The 16,379-nt window shown below is 40.5% G+C and overlaps 3 protein-coding genes across 3 annotated transcripts in view; all 3 read right to left on the bottom strand.

Moving 5' to 3' along the window:
* LOC134196312 (uncharacterized) overlaps nucleotides 1-1,133 on the bottom strand; it is a 1,250-nt gene extending 117 nt beyond the window's left edge. The window contains exon 1 of the mRNA XM_062665412.1: nucleotides 1-1,133. This exon is cut by the window's left edge and continues 117 nt beyond it. Within this exon, the coding sequence (XP_062521396.1) occupies nucleotides 40-1,065 (1,026 nt within the window). The 5' untranslated portion in view covers nucleotides 1,066-1,133 and the 3' untranslated portion in view covers nucleotides 1-39.
* An 89-nt stretch (nucleotides 1,134-1,222) lies between these two features.
* On the bottom strand, nucleotides 1,223-7,096 carry LOC134196313 (leucine-rich repeat-containing protein 23-like). The gene is made up of 11 exons (XM_062665413.1): nucleotides 6,960-7,096; nucleotides 6,790-6,899; nucleotides 6,686-6,737; nucleotides 5,130-5,237; nucleotides 4,967-5,060; nucleotides 3,079-3,209; nucleotides 2,825-2,961; nucleotides 2,552-2,628; nucleotides 2,314-2,429; nucleotides 1,440-1,484; nucleotides 1,223-1,364 (listed from the first exon to the last, which is right to left on the bottom strand). The coding sequence occupies exons 1-11, from the start codon at nucleotides 7,071-7,073 to the stop codon at nucleotides 1,338-1,340; spliced, it is 1,011 nt and encodes a 336-aa protein (XP_062521397.1). The 5' UTR covers nucleotides 7,074-7,096; the 3' UTR covers nucleotides 1,223-1,337.
* A 5,538-nt stretch (nucleotides 7,097-12,634) lies between these two features.
* Nucleotides 12,635-14,710, bottom strand: LOC134196857 (uncharacterized). The gene is made up of 6 exons (XM_062666079.1): nucleotides 14,498-14,710; nucleotides 14,001-14,326; nucleotides 13,785-13,932; nucleotides 13,054-13,258; nucleotides 12,705-12,986; nucleotides 12,635-12,660 (listed from the first exon to the last, which is right to left on the bottom strand). The coding sequence occupies exons 1-6, from the start codon at nucleotides 14,708-14,710 to the stop codon at nucleotides 12,635-12,637; spliced, it is 1,200 nt and encodes a 399-aa protein (XP_062522063.1).
* Nucleotides 14,711-16,379: the final 1,669 nt, after the last annotated feature.

The following is a 16,379-nucleotide window of genomic DNA, read 5'->3' on the forward strand; positions in this document are numbered from 1 at the left end:
TTACTAACTTATCAGTGTACAGTCAAATATGTACAGCAATCACAAAAATACCCTCTCCATCTTTTCCACCCGTTCTCTGCATACGGGACAGCAACGATTACGTTTCATAATAATTTTTGCACATTTTCCACAAAGATTCAAATGTCGACAAGGAAACAATACAGTGTCCCTCGTCGCATAAAAGCACACAACACACGAGTGCTGCTGAAAGCCACTTGTTTCACTTGCCAAGTTTGATGCTTCCCCATCCCTAACATTTTCATCATCATTTGCTCCAACATCAACATCACCATTTGCTCTAACATCAACATCTTCATTTGCTCTAAAATCAACATCATCTCTGCCTGCTGTCAATAAAACAGTCACAAAATGCCGAAAAAATGATTTTATTTTGTAATAAACGTTGTGAAAAGGCCACCGCAGATGGAGTCTTCTCATCACAACTGCTGTCGTAGATATCAATATTGCCAACAAAATCCACAATCGCATGTCCCACAGTATCGTAACAAAAGTGCCAGTAATCCATGTAAACAAATGAAAGCAGACCAACAATACATCATACGTCAAATACATTAGAGAGAGGAAAACAGATCCAACGACTTGTACCAAACTGAAGGCTGTACGAAACACAGCCATACCAATAGTCACACAACATTGCATCACAAACTCGACCAACATTCGGATCATAAAGATTAAATACAAAAAAAAGCGTATGAAAAACACAGCAACGCTCCACATCATCTCAACACAGTGGAAAAACATCTCTCGAATGCCAGTCCCCAAGAGAGACCCCAATCGTGGTACAACAACAACAATTCCCTTCACAGCCTGTAAAGACACGTCGAGCACAGTGGCCGTGCATTCCACCATGTTGCGATAGAAAGCAGTCAATACATGAAGAAACCAAGGAGCCAACATGTGTGCAGAGATGTCCATCAAGTAGGCAGTCGCATCAACAAGTGAGGGTACAGCCCTGCATATAATGAGCCACAGCTGGCATCCGACGTCAGCCGACATATTGAAGAGACTATAGCAAATTTCCAGAAAGACGTCAGCTAGGAACATGTGTACATCGAGTTCTTGTTTTCCTGTTGTGAGGTGTGAAATTGAAAAGGGGTGACGTCGTTAAGCTACAATAACGCACGCATTACGAGGCTCTGGCCAGACCACTTCTCAAACAAATAGCGAGAGAAAAGAGGTCTGGCCACGCGAGACTAACGCACGATAATGTCGGTATGTGTTTACATTAATATCAACTGATGTATTTAATTTAAGACTGCAGCCATCCTATAACTAACATTCTTCTTCCTTCACAGTGACAACATACAATGTCATTGTCACGTTTCCCCTTCTTCTGTTTCCTGCTGCAAAACCAAAATATTACAAAACAACGTGAGTGTTCTAAATTATTAGTAGGCACAATCAAATCATTATATTACTTGATTAGCAGTTTGTTCTTCGTGGGCCTTTCTTTGCTCATACAACTAGTAAACAAAAACGTTGCAGTATAGAAACAGTCAGTTAATTTTATACATTTACGTAAATCCAGCGACGACTGCCATTAGACACAGTAGTGCATTATCGTAAAATGTTGTTTTATATTAAAAATTGAGTCCATTGTCTCAAATAAACACTAGATTACAAAGCCGCAACAACACAGTTATGTGTAGCAATAAAATCCCATCCATTGTGCATATGTGTAGGAACCACGGGAACCAAGGGGACCATATGTAGCACCCAATAATTTTCCTCCCTCGCTGCATTACTCCCAACTGCAATAAAACAAACCTAATTATGTTGCACAAAATTGTTTGGCCCATGAAATCTGAAAACTTTCTATGCCTATGAATTGTATATAGCTTATAGCTGCTTTTCCAATTTAAAGTGGCCAGACCTAACGCGCGCTAAGAGGCGTGGTCCTAACACCTAAAGATCGATACCTTTCGTGATTTGCTTTCATCTGTATTACAGCAACCACTAGAATAAGTATTTAGAATCTGCCAAACAACCAAAGTTGTCCCTCTCTTCCAGCCACAAAGTCATTAGCAACCACTGCTACCAGTCATGTCCTTTGTCTTTGATAAATATATTACCTATTTAATTAATCGTTAATATCCCTAAACAGTAAGCAGGCGTCAATAGTCAACTGGCAAAAGTACACTTTGTGAAAGTAGTTATGCCATGCCTGACTGCTTCTGCTGCCCTGTTTCTATAAAAGTTCCACAATTTTTCAATTGGAATGTATGTTACATAAATTTCGCAACCTAAATATTAGAAGGAGCATGCGGCTACTAATTCTCAAGTATTACTGACCTCTTCTGCTTCTCCTCTTTCCTCGTCTGTAAACTCGTCTTTGTCTAGTCTCTCCAGGCGACGAACAGCAACAAGAACCTCAATTCTATAATCACTGTTTTCAAACACTGGGTTACCTATTAGAAGTAAAGAATAGAACCAAACATGAGTATATAACAGCAACTAAAACTTTAACTTGTATCAATCAAACTGTTTTGTGTCAGTTTAAAAACTATTGCCCACTAAGTGATTACCATACCTTCGAGAACAAGTGCTCTTAGTAGAGGCAAAGATTTCAATTTGTTTATTTCCTGCATATCGTTAAGAGTATTAGACCTGGACAAGACACAAATGCACGTTACACACACACACACACACACACACACACACACACACACACACACACACACACACACACACACACACACACACACACACACGTGTGCACACACACGCGTGCACACACACACACACACCACTGTGCCCGTCACCATTATACAATCCGCCGATTCAATCGTATAACATAACTGACCTGATATTAAGATACTGCAACGCAGCCATAGATTCAGAAAACCCATCCAACTGACCAACTAAGTTGTCTCTCAAGTGAAGACTATCAAGACGACTCAACTGCTCCAAACCTTCCACCTTCTCGATAGCATTGGCAGCCTGCAACAAAGAACAAATACAACAGTTGATACACGTGTGTGTTAATACAATAAAGAAACAATACTGGGTATTAATTAAACAATACATAGTATCAATAGTTAACTTTCTAATTTATACCAGATAAAGTTTCTTCAAGCTGGTAACTTGCACAGACGATGTGCTCGTCAATCTGTTTCCTCGAAGTTCAAGAAGATGAAGGTTGGGCAGCTCGTCTGACTTCAAATCACTTGCATCTGTCAGCTTGTTAACTACCAAAAACATGTACAGTAACATTAGACAGTCACAATATGGTCATCCAGCTGAAGCAAAGTAGACAAACAGTAAAGTTGAGTTTAGATTATAAATTCCAGACAACATTAACTGCCAGACTGTGTCAAGACAGCATGCAAACTCAAGACAAGTCTGCATATCCGTGGCATATACCATACAAGGACCCAGTCTTCTCATAACTCAATTGTGAAGTTGAAGATAAAACTTTGATGTGACTTACAAGTCAATAATTCATTCAGTAGCATCATCACTGTAACTAAAACATTCGTATCTATTTTCAACATTTTTGTACATTTGTAGCAACATTTTATAAAATGCTAAAAACGACAGCATTTTTTCCTCCAATTAGCACAATTTTTCAATAACTACAGTAATTAGCAAATTTTTATTTGAATTATTACAAGACATAGCACAGCAAAGCATATGGTTGTAATGTTTTCAGAGGCGTTTGTTTGTCTGTCTGTCTACCTGCCTGTCTGTTGGTCTGTCTGTCTGTCTGTCTGTCTGTCTGTCATTCTTTCTTTCTGTCCGTCTGTCTCAATACTTATATTTTCCATTTAGATCAAACATTTACATCTGTCTGTCTGTCTGTCTCGATCAATGCATATATTTTCAATTTCTGTCTGTCTGTCTGTCTGTCTGTCTGTTAGTCAGTCCGTCTGTCTGCCTGTCTGTCAGTCCGTCCGTCTGTCTGTCTGTCTGTCAAATACATATATTTTAAACATTTCACTATAATACGTACATATGATGCTCAGTAACAGATCTCAACACAAACAGTATCTGTGACCCAGGGTATGTTTCTTTTATCTCCACCAGCTCAACTGGTTGAGATGGTAGAATTCTCGCGCGTTTCTTTTATCTCTACCAGATTAGGTGGTAGAGGCCCACCGGCTCCACCAGCTCTACCAGCGAAATGCCAGTTGAGCTGGTAGAGTTCGGAGGAGGTAGGCTATTACGCATGCCCACGTATGGAAAATGGCAAAAACAAAGAAGTATGATTACAGCAGCTTGACTAGCTAACAGCAACTCCAACCCCAACATTCCAATTATAGTTCCTGTCTGCACATCAATGCCTCAAACTGTGTCCCCGATAAATTGTAGCTGTTGAATAAAAGCATCATCAAAACATCTACTTCAGCCATAGTAACAGCAAGAGTGACTCTAAAGAATAGTAGCAGATCGTGTTCTTCGTGGGCATTATTCATCTCCAACAACAAGTAAGTGCGCATGCTCATCTCCACTCTTGTGTTTCCTTTGCTGTTTTCCACCAAGATTACTTCTGCTCAACCAGAGTGTACTTCTACCGTCTCAACCAGTTGAACTGGTGAAGCTGAAAGAAGTGCACCCTAATCTGTCTGTCTGTCTGTCTGTCTGTCTGTAAACATGATATCTCTTGAACACCTTAATTAATACAGTCAGACCTCGTTATTCTGGCCATGTTTGTCCCACTGATTTCTATCATTTTACTGGTAACAAATATGCACAATGACCCATGTAAATTGGATTCACGTGTACCATCATCAGAAGTAAAGGTGTCAGGTGTCAGAATAATGAGGTCTGACTGTATATCAACAACATTTTTCAGAATGTGAAGATCTTGCCAAAATCTCAAATGAGTTTAAAAATAGGCACTCAGAGTCAAGGTCAAGGTCACCAAAATGCAGAGAGTGTGATCCCATAGTTAATGCACGGCTCTAGGACTATGGTTTAACTTCATAGCATAAGCAAGACGCACATGAAAGATTGAGAGATTCAAGCAGTGGATGCCGAATGCCTTTTGTAGTTGCTATTCTATTGTGAGCAAAGCTTGCTTGCTGAAGAAATGGCAGCTAGAGTGAAATAAGAGCAAGTGTTAGTTCCACCAACGCATCACACTAGAACACTGGGCGACTACCTACCTCATTGAGTTCTGCAGACATCAGCAAGTTATTGTCTGCTTTCAAAGTCAAGAGATGAGTCAAGTTGTTAAGAGGAGAGATGTCACTCAACTGGTTCTCTGAGATGTCCTATAGTTATACAAAATAACTGTTCGCATATTGTACTTGTTGAAAGCTATAAGCTTCAGTCACAAAAACTTATGATGCGAGTTGCAAATTTATTCCGGTATAAGCAAAGAGTGTCGCACTGTATATGTAAGTTCGCAATTTTTTCACAATAGAGAAATGTAGAGTATGCAGCAAATTGCACGCATGCATGTGTGTGTGTGTGTGTGTGTGTGTGTGTGTGTGTGTGTGTGTGTGTGTGTGTGTTATGTGTGTGTGTTGTGTGTGTGTGTGTGTGTGTGTGTGTGTGTGTGTGTGTGTGTGTGTGTGCGTGTGTGTGTGTGTGCATGCTCGTGCACGTGTGTGCTATGTGTGCGTGTGTGTGTGTGCATGCGTGTGTGTATGTGTGTGTGTGTGTGTGTGTGTGTGTGTGTGTGTGTGTGTGTGTGTGTGTGTGTGTGTGTGTGTGTGTGTGTGTGTGTGTGTGTGTGTGTGTGTGTGTGTTATGTGTGTGTTGTGTGTGTGTGTGTGTGTGTGTGTGTGTGTGTGTGTGTGCGTGTGTGTGTGTGCATGCTCGTGCACGTGTGTGCTATGTGTGCGTGTGTGTGTGCATGCGTGTGTGTATGTGTGTGCGTGCGTGTGTGTGTGTGTGTGTGTGCATGTGCACGTGTGTGTGTATGTGTGTGTGTGTGTGTGTGTGTGTGTGTGTGTGTGTGTGCATGCTCGTGCACGTGTGTGTTATGTGTGCGTGTGCGTGTGCATGTGTGTGTGTGTGTGTGTGTGTGTGTGTGTGTGTGTGTGTGTGTGTGTGTGTTTGTGTGTGTGCATGGCCAAACTTGATTCACAGTTTAACGCCCCCGCCCGCATCATATTCTGGAAAAACAAAATAAGTTTCATTATTCATTATATAGGACACGTGACATCTCGCACGTGCCTGTCTCGTGTTACGCCCGTTTGTTCAAACAAGCGTTTGTTGAAACATTAGAAAACAGGTTTTATCAATACTAGTACCTGCCAAACTTGATAGTGAGCCATTCACAGCTGTAGTGCCAGTCGATGCATGGTAGTTACTGTAACTGCAAACTTATTATTTAATTAATATTATTATTAAAATATTAATTAAATGAATAATGAATGATGACCGCCTGCCCACATGCCGTCGTGAAAAAGGGTGGACGTTAAACTGTGAATCAAGTTTGCCCAGCCTAAGCAATGTAGCATCTATACTTTCAGAATTCAGTAATTGCAATCACCTCTGCAATACCTAGTGAGCATACAACCCAAGATTGACTTATTTCAGACTATCCCTAATTTTGCACTCTCCTTTCCCTTTACTTACACAACTGCATGACATGCACAACTAAGAATAGCCAAACAAATTCACAGTTTAATACTAATTAATTAATTAATTAATTAATTAATTAGATATTGACACACCAATCCTGACTAGCAGCTTTGGTGTTCTGGCTTACCAGATATCTGATGTGAACAAAGCAATTAAGAATCGTCACTTCAGTCACCTGCCTGTAAGAATGGATATATTAGTGCTATCCACACCCCGCGTCAGAAATCCTACTTGTCGTGAACGTCTAGTCGCACGTAGGCGTGTTGAAGACCGTTTCCTGTTTTACACAAAAGAGAGAGACCCTCTTTCACATGTTCCTTTGTCAGTGGACTCGGCGGAAGCTACAGCAACAGTGGATTTCACACTTCGGTCTGTTGGAACGCTAGTTGCTAAGATATCACCTCTTCCTCGTCTTCATTCTCTCCTTCTTGGTTTGTATCATCTTGTTCGTCTTCGCTTATGTCTTCGTCTTCCGGTGGTATATCTGTAAACTCTAGTAAATCTTCTTCTGACATGGCGTCCCAGACGTTACTATGGTTACAATCGGTGATATCAATGCATAGGTGTAACGTAAATAGGGTAATCCGGGGTATTTCAGCACACGGTCAGCACACGGGGCAATTCCGCACACTTTTGGGTGCGTGACGGTGCGTGACGGTGCGTGACCATTTCGTCCATTCCATTTTCAATTCCCGGCAACAATTGAATATTGAATTAGAAATTGAAAATTGCCTACAAGTTGCTTGCAATTTCAATATTCAATTCTATTAAAAATTAAAAATTGATTGATGGACGGACTATAATCATTTGCGGATTAAAATGAATATTGAAAACACATTTAATTTTTAACCAATTTCCTTTTTCAATGCAATTGAATATATTGAAATTGCAAGCACGTTAGTTCAATTTTCAATATTAAATTCAATATTCAATTTAATTTAAAAATTAAATATTAAATTTTGAATTTGCGTGGCCAATTCGTCCATTCCATTTTTAATTTTTGATACAAATTGAAAATTGAATGTCAAATTAAAAATTGACTGGCGTTGCTTGCTCTTACAATATTCCATTACATTGAAAATAGAACTCGATTGAAGACCAATTGTCATTTCAATATTCGTTTACTTTGCAAATAGATTCAATCTTTCCATCCGTCCAATTTTCGTAAACTATGAATATTAGAATAGAGCCTCCGATGCAATTTTCTTTCTCCGTACTAAATGTAAATAGAAAGTTACCCGCAGCTGCTAGCGCGAGCCATATCTCATAAATGGCATAATGACACCGCGCGGGCGGTCGCCGGTGACTTCAATATTCAATTCTATTGAAAGAAGAAAGTTGCATCTAGCTTAGCCACGCCCAGCCACGCCTCTGGCACGCATGCAATGTAATGCAATTAAGAGATGCATGGGAAAGCCTCAACTGGCACGCGACCGACCTCTCACAACAAGTCGGTAAGCACTTGCACCTGGCTCTCGTCAACCGTCACGCTCAATCGTGAGACATTCCTTGCGGCGATGACCGAGGGAAGCCCTTGGCATGGAGGCACGCGTCTAGGGCATCTATAATCAACGAGATCAACGTCTAGCCTACACTGGAAAGTTGACGTCTAGTCGATTTGGAAAGACTTCAAGCAACTATCTAGCTAGAGGACATTTGCGTGGATCATCTAGACCACGCCTCTAAACATCTGACGGGGAAGCCCCAGCCGGTATCTATCATCTCACGATATAACGGCAGGTCGTGCATTCTCTCCACTCTCGATCTCCATGGACGAAGTTCACGAAGATTTTGTTCGGAAGCGAGTCGAAGAGGGTAATAGTCATGCTGTCATCAGTGAAGAATTACAGACAATGTTTCCAGGACTTCGGGGACTTAGCGAACGATCTGTTCGACGTTTCTGTACACACGCGGGGAAGTCCCTAAAGGTTGTTAATAAGGCTTTCTCATCACAGGCACCCTAGTGGACACAACAAGCTACGACGTGCTAGTTAACATGCGTACGTCTATATACAACAATGTTTACAACAACGTGTAGAGGTGTCTGTACAGGCCTGTAAGGACCTTCTCATAACACAAAGTGTTTACCTGTGAGTTGCAATTGTTGATCTGTTGTGTCCACTAAGGTTAGTGCCTCTAGGGACTTCCCCGCGTGTGGCGGGCCCGTGTCCACAGTGGACACAGCAAGTGTTGAAAATTCGCAGGTAAACACTTGGTGTTATGAGAAAGCCTTTACAGGCCTGTAAATTGGTCTGTAAATTGGACACAACAAATCTTTGTAGACTTGTTCATACGTCGTAGATGTCAATTGTCATGCAACCGTCACGCGCCCCATAGGTTGAAGTGTGAAGACGCTACCGACGTGAGACGATCGAGAGAATTAAGACGGACACTCGATCATGCACGGACTACATGAAAGCTTAAATATAGCATGGTCTAAACCTATTCTAAATGTGTACTGAATACCACCTTTAATCATATTTAGACATATTTAGACCGATCCTAATATGGTGTATAGAACACATTTAGGACAGCCTATATAGATCGAATACAGGTTTTAGGATTACATTTAGGCACACATTTGGAGTCCTAAATATCAGATACAGATTTTTCCAAATATGAGCTATAGGTAGTCTTAAGACACACTAACCAGGTGATTGACATTAATTGTTATGTGATTTATTTCTCTAGTTCAACAAACTTTGGCAATACAACAATGTTAACAGCAAATTTGAATGATCTAGCTCTATATATCCATGTTCTTTGACATGTATTAAAATCAAACGTATTATAATTAGCAGAAGTCTTCTAGAGCCGATTCTGGTACAATGTCATTCTCGGACGTGTTCTGGTAGATGGAGCTCCGTTTACTCTTGGTACCGCGTTCCTCTCTGAGTCTGCCTTCTGGCGTACTTTCTGTCGAAAAACTCAAACTCCTTTGTTGCTCCAATGGCTCTCCATGGAAGAGGTCGGACCAGGAGTTGTGAACGTCCAGCAGTGGAGGCTCCCTCAGAGGGTGGCTCGTTATCACTGCTATTTCAGAGACTTCTGACGACATCAATTCCAGTTTCGTGGCACTAGCGTACGTCTTCTTTTGTTCGTCGTTCAAAGTTGTGGACATCTCTAAAACTGAAGATCTTCTCTGCAATTTCTGACATAATGGACATATTGATATAAATAATAGACAGTTGTTCCCAAAAAATATGCAATGAGATTAATATATATATACATATACATATATATATATATATATATATATATATATATATATATATATATATATATATATATATATATTAATTAAATGGACATATGCAAGCTTTCATTACAAAGAAAAGTTAGAAAGACTAAAGAAGACAAACTACAGCGATGACATTCTGTGATCAAGAGTTATAACTGATCATGAGTATATAATATTTAGGTGCCACCATGTTACAATTTTGACGTAAAATGCTATTGAAACAAGACCGTATTAGCAGTTAAAATATGTATAGTGATATTATTTTGTAAAAGTCAAAGAAAAAAATCAAAAATTTACTGGTGACCGCCTGCAAGTACGAGAAATCTTAGACTTTGACTTGCATTGTGTAGCCATTGCCTTCTTCTTGCTTTTTGACGATCTGAAGATGCAAGATGGTTTGACCTGTCAAAGTCAATATAAATATACATGCATACAGGAATTATAGGCCATGCACACAGTATACATGCAGTGTACAATCATGACCTCGCTATAGTGATCATGAGCAAATCATGACCTAATCTACCTCTAATGAGCATGCAGCCAGCTACCTAGAGATATATAGCTAGTGCTCACCTCGCTTACGGCGTCAGACACGCGGCGTTCTAGTTCCTCTTTAGTCAGAGAACAACGTCGACCTAGGCCTCTGTCTGTACAGAAACGTCGAACAGATCGTTCGCTAAGTCCCCGAAGTCCTGGAAACATCGTCTGTAATTCTTCACTGATGACAGCATGACTATTACCCTCTTCGACTCGCTTCCGAACAAAATCTTCGTGAACTTCGTCCATGGAGATCGAGAGTGGAGAGAATGCACGACCTGCCGTTATATCGTGAGATGATAGATACCGGCTGGGGCTTCCCCGCCAGATGTTTAGAGGCGTGGTCTAGATGATCCACGCAAATGTCCTCTAGCTAGATAGTTGCTTGGAGTCTTTCCAAATCGACTAGACGTCAACTTTCCAGTGTAGGCTAGACGTTGATCTCGTTGATTCTAGATGCCCTAGACGCGTGCCTCCATGCCAAGGGCTTCCCTCGGTCATCGCCGCAAGGAATGTCTCACGATTGAGCGTGACGGTTGACGAGAGCCAGGTGCAAGTGCTTACCGACTTGTTGTGAGAGGTCGGTCGCGTGCCAGTTGAGGCTTTCCCATGCATCTCTTAATTGCATTACATTGCATGCGTGCCAGAGGCGTGGCTGGGCGTGGCTAAGCTAGACGCAACTTTCGTCTTTCAATAGAATTGAATATTGAAGTCACCGGCGACCGCCCGCGCGGTGTCATTATACCGTTTATGAGATATGGCTCGCGCTAGCAGCTGCGGATAACTTTCTATTTACATTTAGTACGGAGAAAGAAAATTGCATCGGAGGCTCTATTCTAATATTCATAATTTACGAAAATTGGACGGATGGAAAGATTGAATCTATTTGCAAAGTAAACGAACATTGAAATGACAATTGGTCTTCAATCGAGTTCTATTTTCAATGTAATGGAATATTGTAAGAGCAAGCAACGCCAGTCAATTTTTAATTTGACATTCAATTTTCAATTTGTCTCAAAAATTAAAAATGGAATGGACGAATTGGCCACGCAAATTCAAAATTAAATATTTAATTTTTAAATTAAATTGAATATTGAATTTAATATTGCAAATTGAACTAACGTGCTTGCAATTTCAATATTCAATTGCATTGAAAAAGGAAATTGGTTAAAAATTAAATGTGTTTTCAATATTCATTTTAATCCGCAAATGATTATAGTCCGTCGATCAATCAATTTTTAATTCTTAATAGAATTGAATATTGAAATTGCAAGCAACTTGTAGGCAATTTTCAATTTCTAATTCAATATTCAATTGTTGCCGGGAATTGAAAATGGAATGGACGAAATGGTCACGCACCATTATGTTGTAGAACAAACCGTCTAACTTTTTAGCTAGCGAGTTGTTTGGCGACTTCATACTTTCCAAAGATAGGCACACCACTATTACTGCTCGTGCATATCGCAGAAGATAAACCACCAGCTGAATTAGCCGATCACGGGAAACTTCTCGTCATCTAGGGGGCCCTAGTAGGGTGCAAAGTGGGTGCGTGACCATTTCGTCCATTCCATTTTCAATTCACGGCAACAATTGAATATTGAATTAGAAATTGAAAATTGCCTACAAGTTGCTTGCAATTTCAATATTCAATTGTATTAAAAATTAAAAATTGATTGATCGACAGACTATAATCATTTGCGGATTAAAATGAATATTGAAAACACATTTAATTTTTAACCAATTTCCTTTTTCAATGCAATTGAATATTGAAATTGCAAGCACGTTAGTTCAATTTTCAATGTTAAATTCAATATTCAATTTAATTTAAAAATTAAATATTAAATTTTGAATTTGCGTGGCCAATTCGTCCATTCCATTTTTAATTTTTGAGACAAATTGAAAATTGAATGTCAAATTAAAAATTGACTGGCGTTGCTTGCTCTTACAATATTCCATTACATTGAAAATAGAACTTGATTGAAGACCAATTGTCATTTCAATATTCGTTTACTTTGCAAATAGATTCAATCTTTCCATCCGTCCAATTTTCGTAAACTATGAATATTAGAATAGAGCCTCCGATGCAATTTTCTTTCTCCGTACTAAATGTAAATAGAAAGTTACCCGCAGCTGCTAGCGCGAGCGATATCTCATAAATGGCATAATGACACCGCGCGGGCGGTCGCCGGTGACTTCAATATTCGATTCTATTGAAAGACGAAAGTTGCATCTAGCTTAGCCACGCATAGATATATCGGCCAACGTAAAACGATATATCTATGCGCACAATTATAAAAATTAAGGTGACTCGAGGAACCATGCAACTATTTGAAATACATGACCATTACAAACAGTACATGGCACATACCTAGGATAATGAAAAAGTGACTTCTTTGAAACACAGAACTGCATCTGTAAATAATGAGTTGTCGCCGTTCACAAGACGATGGAAAACGTTGCTGGAACATTTGGAGTCGTTGCTCCTGTTGATGATCTTCCACTGGATCAATACCAAAATCTCCAAACAGTGTCAGGGTTCCTCCACTTTGTTCGTAGAGACTAACTGCTTCTTCAGCAGTTGGCACTTGTGCAGGGCGAAGACGCTTGGCCATGTTGTTTTCTTCCATCAGCTTGTCTGGAATTCCAAGCTCTATATAATTTGCAATTATACAACAATTTGCACAAATACTCTGTGGAAACACAGTCAATCAATTTACTTGGAATTCTGTGTTTGTTCCAAGAGCTTACAGCAAGAGATGCGCCTACTTGAGCGACTCTCATTGTGACGTGGGACACGCAGAATTTTGCTAGCTCACAGTCCATGTCAATAAGTCCCCTTGACTGCATCTGAATTAGTGCATCTTTCACTGGATAGTTCACTCTATTGTTGATTTCTACCCAAAGTCTTTCAATCATATGATTCTGCACATGAGATCAACCAGTCATGTATATACTCATGTAAGTAAAAGTATGTACCAAAGTGCATGGAGCTAAGTATCAGAATCAACAACATGTGCCTACAGGCTCTGATGTGCCTACATGCATGCAGGTGCACAATTGCCCGTATATATAATATATATTTTGACACACCACAATTTGGTGCAGTTCCCACACACGACTTCACATACATCAACTATACACACAATACATACAAGTAGCACAAATATAACCAAACTAACACTAAACATATATACTGTGCAGCAATCAACGGTGCAATACTTGTAGCAATATAGTTGAGTGCTATATACAGTATCAGTAATACTCCAGCTTGCGTGCTCTCATACTCTCAATTAAAGCACAAGGTAAAGCTGCATTTATATCGTGTGTCAATTCAGTATCAGCCAAACGTTAACGTGATCGAGCACACTTTCTTATTGATTACAGACATACATCTCACAGTGTTGGCTAATTGATTATTGTACAAAGAACATGCTACTAAAATAGACACCTTGGTTGACGGTGATTGAATAGATGGGGCCTTTGAGGTATTTTCTCTTTGGTCTGACAAATGGTCCTGCACAGCCAGCATCAGGTAGAACTCTCGACCACGGTCTACTCGTATTTGATCCCAAAGACCGTACTGTAGAGCAACAGGCCTTCGAGATATATACAGTACAGTTAATTAGCAAAATAGAGCTGCCTTAGATTTATGACAAATTCATACCGATAGAGATGTTCATAGATGGCAACATTATTCTTCACAGGCATTGTGACAAGTCCGACCACTTTACTGCTGAATCCATCTACTCCTGCCACGTGAGTTACGCCAAACATTGCTAGCTTCTCATTCTGATCCACATGCAGTTTTTCGCCGAAGTAGTCTGCTCTGTACGGCATAGGATTTAAGAGAGTAGCTATTCCTTGTCTTCTTGACTGAGCGTAGTCTGGTGACACGGTTTTGAGTGCAGCACCTACTCTATGGTGACTGCACTGTATGCCCTTAGCTGCTAAAAGGCCAGTCATCGTTTTCCTACCATAAGATGGTCCGACCTGTCAAAGTCAATATAAATATACATGCATACAGGAATTATAGGCCACGCACACAGTATACATGCAGTGTACAATCATGACCTAGCTATAGTGATCATGAGCAAATCATGACCCAATCTAACTCTAGTGAGCATGCAGCCAGCTACCTAGAGATATATAGCTAGTGCTCACCTCGCTTACGGCGTCAGACACGCAGCGTTCTAGTTCCTCTTTAGTCAGAGAACAACGTCGACTTATGCCTCTGTCTGTACAGAAACGTCGAACAGATCGTTCGCTGAGTCCCCGAAGTCCTGGAAACATCGTCTGTAATTCTTCACTGATGACAGCATGACTATTACCCTCTTCGACTCGCTTCCGAACAAAATCTTCGTCAACTCCGTCCATGGAGATCGAGAGTGGAGACAATGCACGACCTGCCGTTATATCGTGAGATGATAGATACAGGCTGGGGCTTCCCCGCCAGATGTTTAGAGGCGTGGTCTAGATGATCCACGCAAATGTCCTCTAGCTAGATAGTTGCTTGGAGTCTTTCCAAATCGACTAGACGTCAACTTTCCAGTGTAGGCTAGACGTTGATCTCGTTGATTATAGATGCCCTAGACGCGTGCCTCCATGCAACGGGCTTCTCTCGCTCATCGCCGTAAGGAATGTCTCACGTCTGAGCCTGACGGTTGTTGTGAGAGGTCGGTCGCGTGCCAGTTGAGGCTTTCCCATGCATCTCTTAATTGCATTACATTGCATGCGTGCCAGAGGCGTGGCTGGGCGTGGCTAAGCTAGATGCAACTTTCGTCTTTCAATAGAATCGAATATTGAAGTCACCGGCGACCGCCCGCGCGGTGTCATTATGCCATTTATGAGATATCGCTCGCGCTAGCAGCTGCGGGTAACTTTCTATTTACATTTAGTACGGAGAAAGAAAATTGCATCGGAGGCTCTATTCTAATATTCATAGTTTACGAAAATTGGACGGATGGAAAGATTGAATCTATTTGCAAAGTAAACGAATATTGAAATGACAATTGGTCTTCAATCAAGTTCTATTTTCAATGTAATGGAATATTGTAAGAGCAAGCAACGCCAGTCAATTTTTAATTTGACATTCAATTTTCAATTTGTCTCAAAAATTAAAAATGGAATGGACGAATTGGCCACGCAAATTCAAAATTTAATATTTAATTTTTAAATTAAATTGAATATTGAATTTAATATTGAAAATTGAACTAACGTGCTTGCAATTTCAATATTCAATTGCATCGAAAAAGGAAATTGGTTAAAAATTAAATGTGTTTTCAATATTCATTTTAATCCGCAAATGATTATAGTCCGTCCATCAATCAATTTTTAATTTTTAATAGAATTGAATATTGAAATTGCAAGCAACTTGTAGGCAATTTTCAATTTCTAATTCAATATTCAATTGTCGCCGGAAATTGAAAATGGAATGGACGAAATGGTCACGCACCGGGTCACGCACCCTGATCCTATGGCGCGCCATGTGTGTCAAAAGTCGTTTCGTCGGCTGATCGATGATATCGCAGCCCAGCCGACGGAATTATGACACACTTGACGCGTGTCGTCGGCTGGGCTGAGATGTAAATTAGTTGTGGAAACATGATATCTCAGCCCAGCCGACGAGTTAGCGCAGCCCAGCCGACGGAATTATGACACACATCGCGCGCCATAAGATCCTAGAGGTAGTTTTCCCTGTGTCAACTCTGACGACCACGGCTACGCACGAAACACGACGACGCTGCCTATACGATTGTTTGGAAGATGAGATGTTAGGCTACTGCAACAAATAGATTCAGTTTGTGTCTGTGCTTTGGTAGCTCTACACGAGAGGCCACCCGAAACTAGAGGTATTTGTCTGGGTCTAGGCCAAATCCATTGATTGTCACGAATCAAGAATTGTTACCTAACGTCTCTACGTTGTCCTATATTTCATCCTTACTAGGCAATTGCGTTGGACCAAGATCTCGCGTCCGAATCTAGCCGCTATCCGAAACTAGATATGGGACTCTCTACTAAAACTAACAAAAACACTGCGTGTACG

The sequence above is a fragment of the Corticium candelabrum genome, chromosome 21 (genome assembly GCF_963422355.1).
Source record: "Corticium candelabrum chromosome 21, ooCorCand1.1, whole genome shotgun sequence".
NCBI classification, from domain to species: Eukaryota; Metazoa; Porifera; class Homoscleromorpha; order Homosclerophorida; family Plakinidae; genus Corticium; species Corticium candelabrum.

Coding starts and splice junctions, on each gene's coding strand:
- LOC134196313 (XM_062665413.1), bottom strand. CDS start 7,073: ATGTCAGAAGAAGATTTACTAGAGTTTACAGATATACCACCGGAAGAC. Junction 5,238..6,685: donor TTGTTCACATCAGATATCTG/GTAAGCCAGAAC, acceptor GTATAACTATAG/GACATCTCAGAGAACCAGTT. Junction 2,430..2,551: donor AAGAGCACTTGTTCTCGAAG/GTATGGTAATCA, acceptor TACTTCTAATAG/GTAACCCAGTGTTTGAAAAC.
- LOC134196857 (XM_062666079.1), bottom strand. CDS start 14,710: ATGGACGGAGTTGACGAAGATTTTGTTCGGAAGCGAGTCGAAGAGGGT. Junction 13,259..13,784: donor TTCAATCACCGTCAACCAAG/GTGTCTATTTTA, acceptor TCTCATGTGCAG/AATCATATGATTGAAAGACT. Junction 12,661..12,704: donor TCACTTTTTCATTATCCTAG/GTATGTGCCATG, acceptor TATTTCAAATAG/TTGCATGGTTCCTCGAGTCA.